The sequence below is a fragment of the Ovis canadensis genome, chromosome 13, assembly GCF_042477335.2.
Source record: "Ovis canadensis isolate MfBH-ARS-UI-01 breed Bighorn chromosome 13, ARS-UI_OviCan_v2, whole genome shotgun sequence".
NCBI classification, from domain to species: domain Eukaryota; kingdom Metazoa; phylum Chordata; class Mammalia; order Artiodactyla; family Bovidae; genus Ovis; species Ovis canadensis.
In genome coordinates this window covers 57655487-57674164 of record NC_091257.1, presented here as the reverse complement: position 1 = coordinate 57674164, position 18678 = coordinate 57655487, and the positions used below count along the sequence as shown (strand labels likewise).

At 55.9% G+C, this 18678-nt stretch overlaps 1 protein-coding gene across 2 annotated transcripts; it reads right to left on the bottom strand.

The window, feature by feature from the left end:
- Window positions 1–767: 767 nt before the first annotated feature.
- Window positions 768–18568, bottom strand: ENTPD6 (ectonucleoside triphosphate diphosphohydrolase 6). 2 transcript variants are annotated; one of them, XM_069546526.1, is made up of 15 exons: window positions 18383–18568; window positions 16972–17062; window positions 14065–14388; window positions 12422–12498; window positions 11350–11493; window positions 10394–10469; window positions 9678–9713; window positions 8914–9002; window positions 8037–8116; window positions 7435–7499; window positions 5978–6079; window positions 3835–3975; window positions 2977–3069; window positions 1968–2080; window positions 768–1875 (listed from the first exon to the last, which is right to left on the bottom strand). In XM_069546526.1, the coding sequence occupies exons 3-15, from the start codon at window positions 14354–14356 to the stop codon at window positions 1777–1779; spliced, it is 1407 nt and encodes a 468-aa protein (XP_069402627.1). In that variant the 5' UTR covers window positions 14357–14388; window positions 16972–17062; window positions 18383–18568; the 3' UTR covers window positions 768–1776. The 2 variants fall into 2 exon arrangements, with proteins under 2 accessions (XP_069402627.1, XP_069402628.1); XM_069546527.1 differs by having other exon boundaries at window positions 2977–3033.
- Between the last annotated feature and the right edge of the window lie 110 nt (window positions 18569–18678).

Here is an 18678-nt window from a genome sequence, read left to right as displayed (position 1 = left end):
GCCATGTCCATATGCAGACCTCTGTCCCCCATCTCAAGGTTGACACTTCGGGGAACCCCTGGGTAGAGGGCAGTTGGCTCCAGTTCTCAGCATCTGTGTCCTGATGGCCTGCCCTCAGCCCTCTGGAGTTGGGGATGTGGCGACCCCCCTCACCTAGTCAGGCCCCCAGGGGAGGGTGCAGACTCCCTGTGTCTGGCCTGCAGGCTCAGGTCTTCTCAGGTTTCACACCTGTCTCTCTCCTGATCGTTTCCACTCAGAGGTCAGGGCTCTGTCCCTGAAGGCCTGACATGTGGGCTTATGCAGCAGTCACACCACCCTGGACCCCTGCAGCCCTAAGAGGGTTGGTCTGTCTTTGTCCGGGCTGTGACCCCCTTCTGCTGGTCCTTGATTAAAACCAGATCCTCACAAGACACACTGTAGCTGGAGGTCAGTGCCTGCTCCAGACCACTTGGCCCTGGAAGTGATGAGCCCACAGATGTCACAGTCCAGAGGGAGCTCTGATCTGCTGGACCCCAGAAAAGCCTTGACCTCCACAGGCCCACCCCGGACAGGGGACACCAGGAGTGCCCAGTAGGGCCTCTGTGTGTCCTGCTGCTGCTGTCTCCCCAAGAGGCACTGCCAGGACTTTAATCCTGCCATCATGCATCACCCATGGGGGCAGGTTTTTGTTTCAGCTTCGGTGAACGGGAATATCAGGTGCCCAATGTGGGCGCCGGGGGTGGAGGGACAGTGCTGATGCTCACCAAGAGGAATCAGAGGAGCAGAAACCCTGGAAAACCCTTTATTTCAAGTGGAACACATGAGGTTCAGCTTATTTCAAGAACTGTACATTCACCACAGGAGCAGCTGTGGGCCTGGGGCTGACAGAGCCCTGTGCCTGGCTCGGCCAGCACCCTGTGAGGGCTCGGCCGCCAGAGGGTGGATCCGGGGCTGTGGCCGGGTGGACGCTGCTTGGCGGCCAACGGCTCAGGCAGCGATACATCCATTGGGCTCAGCACACAGCTTCTGTGCGAGCACTCGGCACCAAACAGACGTCACTCTCTCTCTCACACACACACACACACACACACATAGGCACACACGCATGGCTCAGGACACAGATTCTGCGCAAGTGCTTGGCACCACACAGACGTCACACATAGACACACACACACTCTTCACAGCAGCGCACACTCACATTCAGACATACACATACACACACACACAAGGCTCAGGACACAGCTTCTGTGCGAGTGCTTGACACCACACAGACACACACACACTCTTCACAGCAGCACACACTCACATTTAGGCCCCTCGAGGAGCCCAGGCAGGTGGGCCATGGAGAGGCATCCCCTCCAGCCCCCATCCCATGCTCAGTGCCAACCTGGCAGCTGAGCCTGAGCCCCCTGAGGACGCGGCTTCTGGATGACGTCCCAGTCCACACCCCCGGGGACACCAGGCCCACTGGCTTGGGGGGACGCCTGCTGGAGAGCAGCACAAAACAAGACTCCTGTCATGGGATGCATGTCACACCCACCCCAGGCCTGAGATGGGACAGTGTGGATGGCCGAGGGGCCGCCCTGGCCTCAGCCTGCGCCCCCTGCCCTGTCTGGACACCGTCCACCTGGAGCCAAAGCCTGGGCTGCGTTCCAGCGCACCCAGGGGCTGGTGTATGCGGCCTAGGGAGGAGGGTCCCGGCTGGTGCCGTGGCCCCCATCCCACAAGTCGGGGGGCCTAAAGGGGCCTGCTCTCGCAGAGCCTGTGCTTCTGCGGGGAAGGCCAGCAACTCAGTGGCTACGAGGTGGGGCTCTTGTGTCTGCTCAGGGAGTCGATGTAATGAAAAGTGGCGCCCAGAGCCCAGCTGGTCTCCACATTGTCGATCTTCCGGGTCAGCTTGAAGAGACAAGTAGGGAGAGGAGCACATGTGTGGGGAAGGCACACACGTGCTCTTGAGGGGCAGGGAGGGAGCACCCCAGGGTCCCTACCTTCAGCACTTTGTCCCCTGGGAAGCCAAGCTCCTGGAGCAGCGAGCTGACGTAGGTGAGGTCCAGGCACAGGAAGGGGCTGGGTGGCGGCCGGGTCTCCGCCGTCCGGCACACTGTGGGGCACACGGCTCCTGGGTGGGGGCATGGGCCCAGGCTGCCCAGCTCCACCCATGCAGGGCACCACCCCCAGGCCCTGTGCTGCCCAGGGGCCTCTCTGCTGGTCAGAGCCCAGCACCAGCAGGGACTTGAGGTCAACCCAGGGTCCACCACCCACCCTGGCTCTGTCTCCACCCGATGACCCCAGCTACCTCTCCTGGGTGTGGACCCCAGCCTCCTGAGGACTGGAAATGCCTTCAAAGCTGGTGAGAGAGAGCAACCCACCCCTCTTCACGAGGAGGACAGACAAACCACCCACAGCCTCTGGTCAGAGCCTTCTCCCACTGGTGTCCAGGAGACAAACCCAAAAGTGAGGAGAACGATGGAAAAGAAGCCTTTCTGGGGGCAGGGAGAGGGGAAGGAGGTCATTTGATGGAGAAATACAGAGTTTAACTCCTTGGACCTACAACTGGGAAAGGGACTCAGGGCAGAACTGCTACAAGCGGCCTGCACATCTGCTGGTGGGGATTGAGGAGGGAAGGGTGGCCAACTAGCCCCCAGCCACACCCCAGGGATCGGATCTTGGTCTTCCTCTCTGGGCTCTGCTGTGCAGGGGTCCCTGGCAACTGTGAATCTGCTGGGACACTTTGGGGGCTTGAGGTTATCCTAGCCAAACAGAGTCAGAAAAAGTGAAATCAGGGGAGTCCATGCCTCACACCCCAAGACTAAAACCCTCGCCCCCATCGCTCAGGTTACACAAGGTGTGGCGGGCTGGGGTCCAGCTAGCTCGGTGGCCCCTCACATGCTCACACCCCTGAAGGCTTGTCTGGGCAACAGGCAGGAGCTGAAGAGAAATTCCGGGGCCAGGGCCTCCCTTGAGCCAGGGATGGTGTCCTGCCTCCAGGGTACTCACCATACTTGGCCGCTATCTCAAAGTCCTCAACGACAAGGCTGCCTCCCTTCTCCGCATCTGTGGATGAGACCAAGTGCCCCGTTGGCACCAGGGCTGCGGAGCAGAGACAGCACTGAGGCCCCGGGGCCCATGCACACTGGGGGAGAGGTCCAGAGGTGGATGGCTGCATGTCTGGGCATCGAAGAATAAGGGCGAGGTGCCCTGGCTCCAGCTGAGGGGAGCCTGCAGCCAGGGCAGCTGCTAGGATGCCCCAGAGAGAGGGACCTGGGCCCAGGTGAGGGGTCACCTTCCCCCATCCCAGCCTCGTCCTGCTGGCCGTCGTCCACGTAAGACCCAACAGCATAGCCAACCTGATGGCCTCTGTCTTTCCAGGGCGATTTTCTATGCACACTAATGTTTCATCCTCACCATGGACAACATTCTGACACCCTTAATCTATCTCATCAAAAGACGTTTCCAGTCCTGACCCAGTGAAGTGACCTCATGACCCTCTTGAGACTTTTTAGTGGGTCTGATGAGTACCGGTCCCAGACTCCCAATGCTGTCTTCTGCCCTGATGGCACTCGTGGGTCTGGAAGGGGTCAGGGTAACACACATAAGCTCCTAAGGGTGGTCTGAGGAGTGGGTGCCAGCAGCTGAGGGTCTGAGAATCACAACAAGTGAGAGAATGAACCAACAGCCAGGAAGCCTTCCTGCATTAAGCGGCTCAGAGAACTGAATTATTTATAAAAGAGGGGCCTAGTACTCTCTACTCATGACAGGTCCCTGCCCTCCTACCACCCTGATGTGACTGGCGGGCCCTCTGCCCAAGGTCCCACACCCCAGGCCCCCCCATAGCACACCTGGCCCCACCCTTACCTATGAGGCCCACGTTTGTGGCAAGGTCGTAATAGTAGGAAAAGGCATAGAATTCCACGTCCTTCACTTCCTCTGTCCTGTGCACTTTGTTTCGGAGGATCTCGGACACTCGGCGGGCACACAGCTGGTAGAGGCTCCCCGCTGGGGCGAAGGGAAAGCAGATTCGGCAGTCAGGGGGCTCTGACCACATGGCCCAAGGTGGCCATGACCTGGGGGTGCTCACCAGGAACCTTTCAGGGGCCACGCACTGTGGCCAGGTCAAGGGGAAAACTGTGAGCACAAAGGTGGCCGGAGGGTGGCCCTGAGCCGGAAGGCCAGCAGCCTCACACTGGGCTCCTGGCGCTGCCCTGACACAGCCCCGTGGGTCCACCCCACACTCGCCCTGCCTGCCCCGGGCTCAGCTCGAGTGTGCAGCATCTCGCCCATCTCACCAGCCACCGGGGTGGGGCCTGCAGCTCCTCCTGTCACAGAGGAGGGGCTGGGCCTCAGAGGCAGCTTGCCAAGCGCATGGGACTGGTCGTGGCACTTGCTCAGAAGTGTGACCAACACAGACTGGCTTAGTGGGCGCAGATGGCCCACAGCGCGTGCCCAGGCCTGTTTCCGATCTCGTCCCAGCCCTGCTCCACGGTTGACGGCAGCTCCGTCAAGGGATCTCGTCCCAGCCCTGCTCCACGGCTGACGGCAGCTCTGTCCGGCTTCCCCGTGGCCCCCGAAGCTTCCCCCTCGCCCTCTGGATCTCATTCCCCTGCCTTCTCCCTGCTCTGACCCTCACACCGCCTCCTCCTTGCTCCTTAAATGCAGCAGCCAGCTCAGGGCCTTTGGTGAGCTGCCCCCGCAGCTTGGAGCTCACTGCCCAGTTCGTCACGTCTCGTCTCTTCGTGCTATGAGGCCTTCCCTGCTTGTCCTTAAACCACGACCCGCCCCCCCTCCCAGTCCCCTCCTGTTTATTGCCGGATAATAAAAAATAGGAATTTGCTCTCCGTCCTTGGTCCCTGACACAGAGCTTGTAAAGACTTGTTAAGGCCCTGAGTGGTGAGGGTGAGAGGGGTGTCCTGTTATTCTCAATAAGCCCTAATTTTGTGCTAATGTGGTGACTCCCAGTGGGACCCTTGAGGGCTTCAGGATGGGGGCTGGTGGTTAAAGAATTGGGACGTTCAGCGCCCCCTGGAGGGCATGGGCAGAGGGCTGGGGACTGAGTCAGTCACCACCGGCCACTGAGTTGATCAGTCCCTCTGCAAGAAGCCTCGTAAAAAGCCTCGTAAAATGCCTTCACGAAGGGGCTCAGAGAACTTCTGGGTTGGAGACATGTGTGTATGGGGGGGGGGAGTATCCTTAGGCAGGGGGCTCCAGGCACCCTCCCCACACGCCTGCCTTGTGCCTCTCTCCCATTTGTTTCCCAGCTGTGTCCTTTAGAAGGAACCAGCAACAGGAATGTGTTTCCCAGAGTTCTGTGCTCCCTGCCAGCAAATTACTGGATTTGAGGATGGGGTTGTGGGAACCCCTGATTTGTAACAGGTCGGTCAGAGGAACAGGGGCCGAGCACTTGAAAGGGGTCTCTGAGGAGTGGGACTCAGGGTCTCTGCCCTGACTCTGTAAGTCAGTGTCAGAACTGAGCTGAATCACAGGATACCCACTGGAGGCAGAAAGCTGGATGGTGAGGGGAATACCCCACATTTGAGGTCAGAAGTGCTGTCTGTGCAAACAGTCCCATCAGTGGCATGTCCAGGTTGGACACAGTATCTCAGTAACCTTTTCAGAAGAAACTCAGAGCACAGAGCAATGGGGCGCTGTGGGTGAGACAGGTCAGGGGCTCCTTGCCCTCTCCCGTCCTTGCTGGAGCACGGGCTGGGGTGGCATGGTTCACAGCAGGGCCTGGCTGTCAGCTAGATGCTGGCGGATGTCCAGGCCCTTCCACACTGGAGGCCTGCTGTGAAACCTGGCCTCTGGAGAAGCATCTGGCGGCAGACAGGGAGGCCCGTCCAGGGAGTCTGCAGGAGGCAGGAGCTCCAGAGCTGAGTCTTATCTCACAGGCAAGTATTGGCCAGTCTGTGAAGGAGGCTGGACAGGCCCCCCACTTCTCTCAGGTGCTGGGGGGTAAGGGCCTGCCATCGACCCTCCCAAGCCGCCCGCCTCCATGCCATACCTGCCTCCTGTCCTGCAATCCTGTACGTCACTTCAGCATGCGTCCACTCTCCTTTGAAACCAGCAGACAGACAGGGGCTGACCAGCTCTTGTCCATCCTCAGCTGAAAGAAGAGAGGAGGTGAAGAGCACTGGCCGCGGTGGAGCCAAGACGAGTCCCACGGAGGGCAGCCCACGGCACTGAGGGGCTCACAGGGTCAAGGGAACACGCTTCCTTCCTGCTGTGAGGCTGGACCTCTAGGAGCGACCCAGGTCAGTGGCAGTGGGGCAGAAACCCCAGCAGAACCACTCCCAGCTCACCACCAAGGAGGGGCTTTGAGGTTCCAGGTGATGGAGTAGGGGGTGGGGCCAGGACCCGCTGCGGGTGCCTGCTCACCAGGAGCCTGTGCCGATGGGCCCACGACCGGCAGAGGAAGGGTGGTGGCTGGCCTCCAGGGCCCCAGCCCTTGCGGACACACCTGCTGGCCTCCCGCTGAGCACGCCCTGTCCTTGGCTGATTCTGGTCTGGGCCCTCCCGCACCAGCGGAATGGCCCCCACAGGACCCCAGGGACCCCAGCAGGGGTGCCACTGCCTGTGAAGGCAGGAGATAGAAAAGACCGTTGTCTGCATCTGCTCAGTCTGGTGTGTGGTCTGCTGAGTGACGACAGCTCACAAGGCAGGAGCTGCCAGCACACTCTGGGGAGAAACATGGCTCCCCTGCTGCTCTGAAGGGGGGTGGTGCAGGAGGGACAGGACCCCGAGGCTGGTGCAGACGGGTGAGTGGGTGCCTGCCATCCTCCGCTGACTAACGGATGTTTTCTAGACTAGAACGAGGCTGCAGGTGTTTGTGAGACACGGACACGGTTTTGGTTTGCAACAAAGGGGACACTGTTAGAAGTTTAAACAGCAGGATCTGAAATAAAGGAGCTGAAGCAGAATGTGTGTGAAGAGGATTCAAGGGGAACACGTGTGAGCTTGTGCACGTCTGACCAAGGCCTCTGGGGGGACAGGCTGAGGTGGCCTCAGAGCAGGGCCCCGGCCTGCCTTGGGTGCACGGTTCCCTAAATATTCCAGGAGCTCAAGTGCCTGCTGGCAATGTCTGGCTTGTCTGAGCCAAGTGCGTCAGGATGGGACGGCATGGAGAGGGCCTGGAAGCAGACACAGGCTTTGTTCCCAAACGCCACACCTGGAGGAAGGTCAAGCCCATTCCAAGTTCCCTCCGTGCAGCAGAACGCAGGGCATGTTCTCAGGAGCTGCCCCATGGTAAATCCTTATAAACAAGCTGATGCTGATGGTGTCTATTTCTTAGGTTCCTAAGACACTCTCCCTTAGTGATTCAGAAATCACTTCACTAGCCATCTTTCTTTAAAAAGTAACTGGGGAGGTCCTCAGGGGCCCCCAACAAGGTCTACGGGCACCCTCTTGGAGGCTCCCAAATCCTGCTGGCCAGAAGGGCTCTGGACACTGCACCCCACTCACCAGGCTTCCCCTCCTCGCCTCCCAGTACCGCCAGTCTCGCCGACATCAAGCCAAGCCCCAGGTAGCTGTGGAGAGAGTTGCCCTGGTGAGGAGAGGACATGCCCACTGGACGTGTGCAAGGTGGCGGTGGCGGGGGGGCCAAGGCTGGGCGGGGCAGCGGCCTCCCGCTTCTCCCAGGAGCTCCTTGGCTCAACAAGCCAAGACCCTTCCTCGGCAGAGCTCAACCAGGAGCTGTGGACACTGTGGAGAGTGACAGGCAGGCTTCCACCTTTATGGTGCGAACAGGCCTCGTGGGAAGAAGCTACTCAAGGTGCCAGTGGCAAGAAGACGACTCAGAAAACCCCTGCACAATCCACAGGCTCTTCCCCACTTTCCCAAAAGCCTTTTCCGAAGCAGAACAGAATACATACAAAAGAAGAAATACTGCAGCTCAATTTTAAGAGGAAAAGGGAAGGGGGGGTGGCCACAGGGGGAGGGGGAGGCCACAGGGGGTCCAGGCAGGGTCTGGGGGCTGAGTCTGTGGACAGCGCTCTGGTCGCTCCCCAGGGGAGGCCTGCAATGGTAAGCTGAGCCCCTGTCCACCCTCAATCCTGAGGACGCACCTGTAGGAGTAGAGCCTGTAGGTCCTGTTAAACACCTGGAGGGACGTGAGGAAGCTGGGTGGCGAGGTTTGAAGGGTGCCCTGGGAAGAACACAGGATTAGTGCTCCTTCCCTGCTGGCCTTTCTAGAAAACTGTCCCCCACCTCCCTCAGTTCATTTGAAAGAACAGGGATAGGCACAGATGTATTCAATTAGATTTTCATCAGATCACAAGCCATGAAACAGCTTAGACCAAGCAATGAAGCACTTGGATTTCTCCTTTGTTGGGGGGGTTGTGGGCGGGGGTGTGTTGCATGGCACGTGGGATCTCAGCTCCTTCACCAGGGATGGAACCCTCGTCCCCTGCAGTGGAAGCGTGAAGTCTTAACCACTGGATGGCTAGGGAAGTCCCGTGTCTCCCCTCTTTTTGAGTAATATTTATCCATTCTGAGAAGTATGGCCCAACCAGAACAGTTCTGAGTATACTTTAGGCTCTTCCATTAAAACAAACAAACAAACAAAAATTAAAAAGTGGTAGATGAGGAAAGTAATTTTTAAAAACACCATGTGATCTTAATTGGAAATGTGTCCATCCTGAAAAGGACTGTGACTCTGTCCCATGTGAGTCAGACTGATGGCCCCTCCCTGGAAGCCCTTGGGGGGCAGGGAGGAACCCACCCCATGCTCTCTGCCCAAAGGGCTCCAGATAGTATCTGCTAATAGTTTATCACCCCAGCAAAGAGCAAATTCCTAGGTTTTTTTTCTAGGCAGAGTTAAAATCAAACTAAGCAGAATTCACTGTGTGTGATGACCCTCAGGAGGGAAGCTGAGCTCACGGGCCTCCAGGGGACTGCGGCTCCCCTACAGGCCAGGCGGCCTTGGGGGTGGGGGCTGGTTACCTCTAGTCTTGGGAGGAAGGTGATCTGGGTCGACCCCCCGCCTAGGTCCAGCATGCCCACGCTGCCCCTCCCGGGGGTCTTCAGGCTGCCTGCAGCACCGGAAGTAAAATCCACATGGCAATGACAGTTAATAAACAGAACAGCAAAAAAAAAGGGTGGGGGAGGTCAGAAGCTAGCCCCTTCCATGGAAAGAAGAAGAAGACAACAGAGGCTGCAGCCACTTAAAAATCTCCACACGTTTGGGGGAGGGCATGAAGAGCAGCTGCCTGGCAGGGCCTTCATCTGAGCTTTCACCTGGGCTCTGGACCTCCCCACTGGCACGGCTCTCCACTCCCGGGTGGCAAAGCCTTCAGGCAACTTCCCTCTCATCCAGTGTCAGACATGCTGGGCTTGTCCATAATTACAACCGAGGGACAAAAACACACATCCGCAGAGTCATCTGAGAAAAATGACTTCTGTTTCCAAGGACCTATGTTGCTGGTCCCTGGTCTTTCTCCAGTGGGACTTCAGTTACAAGGTGATCAGCACTTGCCTCACGTTCAACATTGACTGGGGTAACTCAGGGCTTTTCTCAGGAACGAGGATCATGCTGCCACAGGTCACAACCACCCCCAGTACCTGCATCCACAAACTCGGGACCCACCCTGTCCTGGGGTCAGTAACACTGCAAAACCCTGGGGGGTTATTTTCAAGAGCAAAAATGAGGCTCCTGCTCTCAAGACCAGGGTCTGTGAACAGTGGGCTCTGTGATGAAGGGAACCCACCTGTTAAGAAGTTCACGGTGATCCACGCGGAAACACCTGCAGGACAGGATCACAAAGGGCATCTGAATCACCTGAGAGGCTGTAATTACAGCACCGGGGGCTCATGGAGACTTTCGGATTTCAGGGACACAAGGAGACCACTTCCCCACTACTCTCAGCCTCTGGATCGGCTATGGGAACGGGGATCACTCCGAGCCAACAGCGGCTTCTGGCAGCCTGCTCTAGAAGACACCACACTACAAGCTGGAATGCTTGGCCAAGCGTCCCATCCTGCGCTCCCACTCTTTATCGACTGCCTCTTTTCAGAAGGGGAGGGATGAGAACCAAATGTTCTTTCCTTCCACCCACACAAACTCTTAAGGTCACATTTAGAGTCGGGGCTGGTACGGAACCTTATTAAGCGATGCTCTTGGAATTAAGGCAACAGCAATGTACTCACACAGCAACTGGGGATTCTCTCTAAATGTTCTTAGAAGAGAGGATTTGTTTTCAGGACTGCGATCTGTGCCAGGCTGGCAGCTAGTCACCAGGAGAATCTAACACTGGCCCCAAGAAGGAGGCTCTGAGATGGCCAGACTGTGGATGGTGGGTGGGGCAGGGCTGTTACTTTGGTGTCTGTGCCTCTGGCCCGGGAAGGCTCCCCCAGCAAGATCCTGACGGCAGTGCTGCATGCAGCCTGCCTTGAGGGATGGCCTCGCAGCACTTTCGGTAATTACCCTCGTCAGTCCCGTTCATGATGGAAACACAGTCGTCCCCCACGAGGAATGGCGACGCCTCAAACACTTCTTTCACCTAAATGTAAAGAGAGACACGTCTTTAACCTTAAGAATCTAAACTCCTAGTCCCCGGTCACTGCCCTGCGTTAGGACAGGACAGGAAGGGCAGGAAGCCCCATGGGGCAGATCCCAGCTCTGGGCCCCCATGCAGACTGGTGGGCACATACCCAGGGGATGGCCTGGCACAGGGGAGGCAGAGGCCGGGAGCAGCTGGCTCCTTCTCCATGTTTTAGCCATGATAGATATACAGAAACCTCAGTATGTCTGCGCTTGTGTCCCACAATCTGACTTGAGCACATGAAGGTAGTTTCTATAAAGGGACCTTGACAGGCCTGCAACAACGTCATTTAGCAGCTGGCAGGTGCAGAAACAGCTTGGAGCAGGACCATTTTGCTGAGAACACTTTCCCTGACTCCTGATGGTTAAGACTCCTACAAGCACCTGTCAAAGACAGGCTCCAGGGCCACCTTCAGGAGGTGTAGCGCCTGGGCACAGGCCAACAGTCTCCTGAGCTGTCCCGCTGAGCATCAGACCAAGAGAGGGACCTCTGCTTCCTGCGAGCGTGACCAGCTTGAGCCAAAATGTCAAGAATTCAGGTCCCACTGCCTCAGATACACAGCAAGTCCTTGGATGGAAGGAAGCCCTTCAAACATTATTTTTCACACAAATTTGGTCCTTTTATAAAACAGGTTCATTCTAGAAAACATAAATGGCTTTAAACATCTCGAGGAAGAAAGCGTCATGCACCCACAAGCCCCCACCTGAGGTGACACTGCGGGCGTGTCGACACGCTTCCTTCCTGTGAGACCCTCTCCAGGGCCCTGCCCAGGCGTGGATGGGTGCTGCACGGTCTCAGCTATCATCAGCCAGCCCTTGGGGGAAGTGGAGGCACTCACCTTCCGCAGCAACTTCTGAGCCTTCTCTCCTGGCAGCAGGCGCAGACCAGCTGTGGCCTTGAGGACCAAGGGGGTGGCCTTCCAGAAGTCAAAGGGGATGTCCTGTTTGGCCACGTCCAGTAGCTCCTGGATCCCTGGGGCGCTCTGTGGACACGGTGGGTAAAGCAGGGTTGGTCCACCCGCAGCGTGGTCACCGTTGCTCCCCACCCTTTAGGTTTTATACATCTGTAAATGTATATTTTTCCTGATTTTACAAATTGGCAGGAACAGTGACTCAAGTGGTGCTGGCGGGGGCATGGGGTGGACCTGCGGCAGCGGGGCGGACCAGGGTTCTACATGCGCAGCCCGGCCACCTCGGGCAGTGTCAGGTGAGCTGCAAGGCCTCGGCACACCGTGAGAGAACTCTAGGGTCCCTTATGGCCCTAAAACCCACCAAGAGCAACACCAAAGATTCACCTGCACTTGCCGGTATGCTGAGTGCCACACACTGGGCCAGGGCCCGTGAGTGAGTGAGTGAGTGACTGAGTGTGTGTGTGTCTGTATATATACACGTGTGGGGTGGTGTGTGGTTGCGTGTATATGTATATATGTATGGTGTGTGTGGCTGTATATATGATGTGTCTGTATGGTGTTGTTGTGTGCATGTATGTATACATGCGGTGTGTGTATACACGTGTGGGGTAGTGTATGGTTGTGTGTGTGTGTATGTGTGTATATGTCTGTGTAAATACACCTGTGGGGTGCTGTGTGGTTGTGTGTATGTGTATGGTGTGTGTGGCTGTATATATGGTGTGAGGTACGTGTGGTGTCATTGTGTGTGTATATGGTATGTGTGATATATATGTGGTTGTGTACACATGTGCGATGTATATGGTGTGGTGTATATATGGGGGGCCCTCCCATGGGTACCAGTGTCCTCCATAGACCCCCTAGGCTGTGGAGCATCCCAGGTCAGCACTGCAGAGATGCTGCCCTGGGAGGACCACACTGCATCTGAGAGGAAGGGAGTCACTTTGATAAGGCTACAGAAGACAAACTTGATGAGCAAAGAGACATGAGAGAAAACTGTTACCTTTTCAACGTCATCAGCATAAGCAGAAAGACCTGGCTTCAGTGCTTTGAAGGTTTCATGGGTCAAGGTGGGAGTTTCTAAGGAAAATCATATTTTATACAAAATACAAGTGTGAATATAAACACAAATACAGGAATCTCTACAACTATGATGAGCCACACTTATGAGGCAGACATCTGAAAACAGACCTTCGCTATTTCTTATCTAAACTCTGCCTCTTTAGTCTGGGTAAACGAGGAATACTATAATGCTTACTATACTATAATACTATACTGTTAATGTTTCGGCTAGAGCTTTTCCTCTTAAAAAGAAATGAACCTTATTTATTTACTTAGGCCACATTATGAGGCATGAGGGATCTTAGTTCCACAACCAGGGATTGAACCCCTGTCCCCTGCATTGGAAGCATGGAGGCCAGTGCATGCTTAACCAGTGGACAGCCAGGGAATCCCCCAAATCAACTTTTCTGACATATAATTTACATACAAAAGCCTATCCACTTAAAGTGGTTAAAGTTTAACACAGTTAATTCTTGCTGATTCAACAAGCAGAGGAGCAGGGCAAATGATTTTAAACTAGAAATGTAAAATAATTTTCTTGATTCTAGCTTGGACACATTACAGGTTCTAAAGAATATTTCATTCTTCTTTTTAAAAGATTCAGTGTCTTAAATTATTTGGGGCCTGGGCTCACGTGCTTACATCAGGGGAGAGTATTCCCAGGCATGATGAGGCAGAGCAATGTTGTCAAAATACAGACACGAGGAAAGGTCAGGGACAAACTTTTTGTAAGGACATCTCTCCAAAGAAACTACACTGGAACATGGCTACTAAAGGGTTATCTGTTAACATGTGTTGCCTTAAACTTAGCTTCAAATCAATTCTGGAGGTAGGCAAAGTCCAGCATATAAACATTTAACTATTGTTAACAAGTTTAAAACTAAAGCAGATGAAAAGTGGAAAAATGTGTCACAGGAGCCTTGGAGGGGCCTCCTGAAGGCGCCCAGTGCCTCCAGCTCAGCTAAACACGCAGAAAGGTCAGCATAGAAGCAGAGAAGAGGGACCCCCAGATGTGGGGACTGACTCCCCAAGGGGTGGGGGGGAACTGGGCAACACTGGGGGTCTCCCCATGGGAGAAGCCAAGGGGTGAAGACACCCAGCTCCACCCTCATCCCTCCCCAGCCCCGAGCTGGGAAGCAGGCCCACGGGCGACGGCCACAGTTCCCCCTTCACTGGGTCCATGGCCATCGGGCACCCTGTAGCTGCCTGTCCCCAGTGGGCAGCTCCGTGTCTTTGCTCATGTACCTGACTTTCCTGAACTCATGGCTCCCACTGGCCTGAACCTGGGGCTACCAGCTGCCTTGAACTCATCCCATGTGACTTCTGGCCTTAAGTCATGGTCCCAGCCACCCAACCCACCGGAGATGCTGGGAGGGGACAGGACACCCATACCCTCTGAGATCTCAGCTGCCCTTAGCTGGTCACCAGACACCAGTGCGAGTGAGGACATTGGGGCTCCTGAGAACCAGCCCTGTCGACAAGCTCCCCGGGGAGTCCCGGGCAGGAAGTCCTGTCCACCCCGAGGGCCGTGCTCTGCGGTGAGATGGAGGGCAGGGGGTGTGGTCGGGGCTTTCTGCTCAGTACCTCCAGGCTGCCGGCTGAACTGGAAGACGTGCACACGGGTGCCGGTGCTGCCGGCGTCAAACATGATGCCATAGGAGACCTCAGGTCCATGGGTGGCTGCCCCTGGCAGACTGTGGGCCTGCTGGCCCCTCCGGGCCCCCGTGGCCGCCTCGGGGATGCCGAGAAAGGCCTGGGTGGCGGAGGCCCAGTGCCACTTGATGTAGGCGACGTAGATGAACAGGCACACGAACAGCCCCAGCGGGTACGCCACCTTCGTCATCCTCAGGTTCCCATTGTTTGGTATTTTTCTCATTTCCTCGTGTGTGGAAGATGGTACTAGAGCAGCTGGTGGGAGGGAGAGGAGCAGGAAAAACACGCTAGGCTGTGAGGTTCCAGGGCCAGTGGGAAATTCCTGTGTTCAGGGACAAAATCTGTTCAACCACAATTCTTTCCACAGGGACTTCCCTTGTGGTCCAGTGGCTAAGACTCCGTGCTCCCAATGTGGGGGGCCCAGGTTCAATCCCTGGTCAGGGGACTAGATCCCACATGCTGCAACTAAGACTTGATGCAGCCAAATAAATAATAATCAATAAATATTAATCCCCCCCAACCGCCCCACAGATCTGCATTTTTCCTGTGGAATCAGAAGCTTCATTTGCTTCTCAGAATGATTCTGGAAGGTGGAATCCCCATGGAACAGAAGAGGAACTGAGATGTGTAGAGACTAGACAACCTGTCCAAAACCATTGGTCCTGCTGGTGCTGACCAGGGCCACAGGCCCCAGCCCCATGGTGCCCTCCAGGGGCTGGTCCAGGCAGACGGCTCTAGACTTGGTTCTGTTTTAAAAGCCAAGTGTACACGGTGTCCCTGGACCTTTCATATAGGGAACAGACATATATCCAGTTCATTCTCCCCAGTCTCACTTTTCCTCCCACGTAGATAATTTACTTTCACTCTTAAACTCTGGGACTTAAACTCTGGTCCCCTGGGGACTGCAGAGCCATACAAGATCAGAGAAACAGCTCGTTCTGGGCGTTTCATAGCAGATACCTCCTTTCATTCACACGCATGTTCCTGCCGAGAAGGAAATCACGCCATGTGCTTTCAAAGCCCTTCACAAAATAAATTGATTTGGCCCTACTATTTTTGGTTCAGCACACCTCAAAATGGAGGCCTTTGCTCAATGGAGGCACCAGGCGGGAACCAGAGGCTCAGAGGATGAGAAGGGAGGTGCCTGGTTGTCTGGGCTCCCCCTGTCCTCAGGGAGTCCACCATCTGTCCACCTTCACTGCCGGTTGTGGGAGGTGGAGTGGACACCCCAGGGGAGAGAAGACAGCAGTGTTGGCTGGGTGGGAAGCAGGATACGTGGCTGTGGGCAAGCCCCTCGTCGGGGAGCTGGTCGCACCTGTAAGTGATGCGGCTCAGTGCTCAGGATACAAAAGACAGTGGGGGAGGAGGGCTGGAGAACAGCATGACTGCACTTGCCAGGGAGGGGGCGGGAGGCCAGGCCTGGACAGCAGGGGCAGTTGTGGGTGGACTCATGACACCCCCAGGCTGTCTGGGGGAGGACAGACAGAACAGTAGGGGATCTAGTCCTTCAGCCACACCTGGATGCCTGTGGCCCCTGGAGCATGGCCCAAACCTTAGGGACTCCTGTGCCCCTGTTTGGGGGGGGCTGCCAGGAGGCCTGGGGATGGAGGGGAGACAGCACACGCCCTCCCTGAGCTTCTGCAGCTGGGTTCTCGGCTCCTCGGTGCTCTCCCCTCCTACTCTCCAGCAAGCTGCGGTTCTTTTGTGCATCCCTGCCCTCTGGTGAGAAGGGGCCTCTCTGCAAGCAGGGACCAGCTCACTCATCCTGATTTCCCGATCACACAAGGCCAGAAACCAGCAGCTGCTCAGCCAGCACCTGCGGGTGAAGGTTAGCTGATGATGCAGCAATTCGCTGGGAGGCGTGGAGGATGCTTCAGGACCCAGGTGATAGCCATCTGAGATGGGAATGTTTGGGCAGGAGATGGCAGTGACCAGGTTTTCCACAGGTGGAGTTTGAAATGATGGCAGGACTTCAGTTGGACACAGAACTGAGCCTTGTGAGAGATGCCAGGTTTGCGGTTGGTGCTTGAGCAGCCATCCCCGGGCAGCCAGCTCCCCTCAGGAACAGGCCCTTTTACAGTAACCCAAAGTTTCCTATGGCTAAGTGATCTCTGAAAAAAAGTACTTATAGAGAAAGCTCTACAGCAGCTATTTCCAAGGATGGTTAGCAAGGACACAAAAGCAAAACTAACATCTTACAACTCTGAAAGTGTTTCATAGAATCCTTTTACATAATCAGTTTTTTTTTTAATTTTAAAGATAAAAAGGGACTTATTAGAATGCAATTTGTGAAGCTTATAAGCGGGTGGGTGAGAAATGCAAAGCCCTGAGAACTCACTGGGCTACAGTTTTCTAATCAAAGGAAAAGTGGGAAGGCGGAGAACTTCCTGATCTTTCGTAAGTAGATGTGATGCTTCCATCATCAGTTCCTCCTTCAGGTTGGGCAGGGGAGCTTTCTTTTCCCTACACGGTCAGGCTAGGTCCAGAAATTATTGTTTTTCTCTGTGTGCAGAGAGCATGTCCTAGGGATCATTAATTTACTGAGCTGTTTTATTGTTTATGAGCTGATTTTACTGCTTTATTGTTTATGAGCAAATTTCATCATGTCCTATGTTAGCCTGAGAGCCATAATATACATAATCAGATTAACAGGTAGAATATTACATTTTGAGGCAAAGGCTGCTCTTAATTTGTCTATCCATTTAAAAAACACCACTTTAAACACACTATGAATATATTCTGTCACCAGAGCCCACCCTGCAGGCACCTATATACCACATGATGACTGACTTTCATACAACATGACCAATGCCCAGAAAAGTCTGTAAACGGACTTGCCTGGGATCACACGGTTGGCACACGGCAAAGCCGAGGAGTTTCAGGCTTCTGAATCCAAATCAAACGTGCTTCATTCATCACTTTCCTGTCCCTGTGAATATAAGACTACTTCAGACAACCAGAAAACACTTGAAATTACATACACACAATCATTAAAGTTACAGGGGGCCTCCCAGGTGGCTCAGTGGTAAAGAATCCACCTGTCAATGCAGGAGATGGGGTTCGATGATCTCTGGGTGGGGAAGATCCTCTGGAGGAGGAAATGGCAACCTACTTCAGTGTTCTTTCCTGGAAAAACCCCATGGACAGAGGATCCTGGTGGGCTGCAGACCATGGGGTCACAAAGGGTCAGACATGACTGAGCACAATCATTCAAGTTACACACCAAGTTCAGGGTGGTATAAACAGAGGTCAAACAGAAAATAACTCTGAGGGGAGCTGAGCCAGGAATAGCCATGTCCCTGAGGCCCGAGCCTAAAAGCCAGTTTCATTCGTTGGGGTAAGGGGTTTGTCCAGAGCTAAGACAGCAGCAGGAGGGGCGGGTCACATTTCAGTGACACTACCAACACCTCAGAGGATCACCAAAGAAAATAACTTTCATTCAGTTTTACTATTTAAAGGAGAGTCTAGAACAACAGCTGTTAAGGCAAGGCGGTGGGGAATGAGGACTCGCTGGTGGTGCGGCAGGATCTAACTGCACAAAGGCAAAGAGAGTTTGGCTGAGCTAACCCGGCTCCCAGTTGGCTACGGGAGTAGGGTGGGGCTGCATCTCCTGTCCTGGGTCAGAGAGGAGAGTTTCGGCGTGGAGCAGCGGCAGTGATGTCCCACCCCATCCCCTGGGCAAGCTTTCTAGGAGCTGGGGACAGGCAGGTCGGCTCGCGAAATACGAGCTCTATCCAGTTTAGATCTGTAGGCCAGTTTCTTCAAGGGTAAAGTCCCCCAAAGGACCGTGTGCGCAAATGACTGCCGCAGATACTGAAAACCTATCAAAAAATTAAATCGCATAACCAAACACGAATCCTCCTGGTAGGTGTCAACAGGCTTTCCTCCCCTGCTGATCAGGCCCCTGTCCGGTCTTCTGCGCCCGGCCTCGGAGCGGGTCGGCGACGCCGGCTTAATGAATGAGGCGGCAGGCTCCGGGCTCCCCAGGGTGGACACGCGGACGGTCTTGTCCACCCCCGTGCCAGAACACAGACTTGCACCCCCCAGACATCAGCGGAGCCCGGGGTGCCAGGGACCCTGAGGCCACCTCCAGGCGCTGCCGCCAGGAGAAGGGAGTTGCCGGGCTCCGGGTCTGCGCCCAGGAGGCCCCCGATCGGCCCCGTCCCCCGGGGCGAAGGGCACAGTGCCCGGTTGGGGGGGGGCGCGCACTGGCATCCGCACCCCGGGGCCGGCGGAACCCGCCGCTTACCCTTCAGCGCCCTGTGCCCCACCCGCAGAGCGGAGTGCCGGTCCTCGGGGAGTTCGCAGGCCTCCGAGGCCGCTTCCCCGCGGTCCTGCCCCACCGGTGTCAGCGTGGCCTCCACCCCCCGGGTCCGCGGGCAGTGGACCCGGGTGCCTCGGCCCCGCCCACGTGTGCCCCGCGTCAGCCCAGTGCGCAGGCGCAGCGTAGCGGCGGGGGGCGGGGCGGCCCAGTGCGCAGGCGCAGAGTGGAGGCGGGGGGCGAGGCGGGGGGCGAGGCGGGGGGCGAGGCGGGGGGCGAGGCGG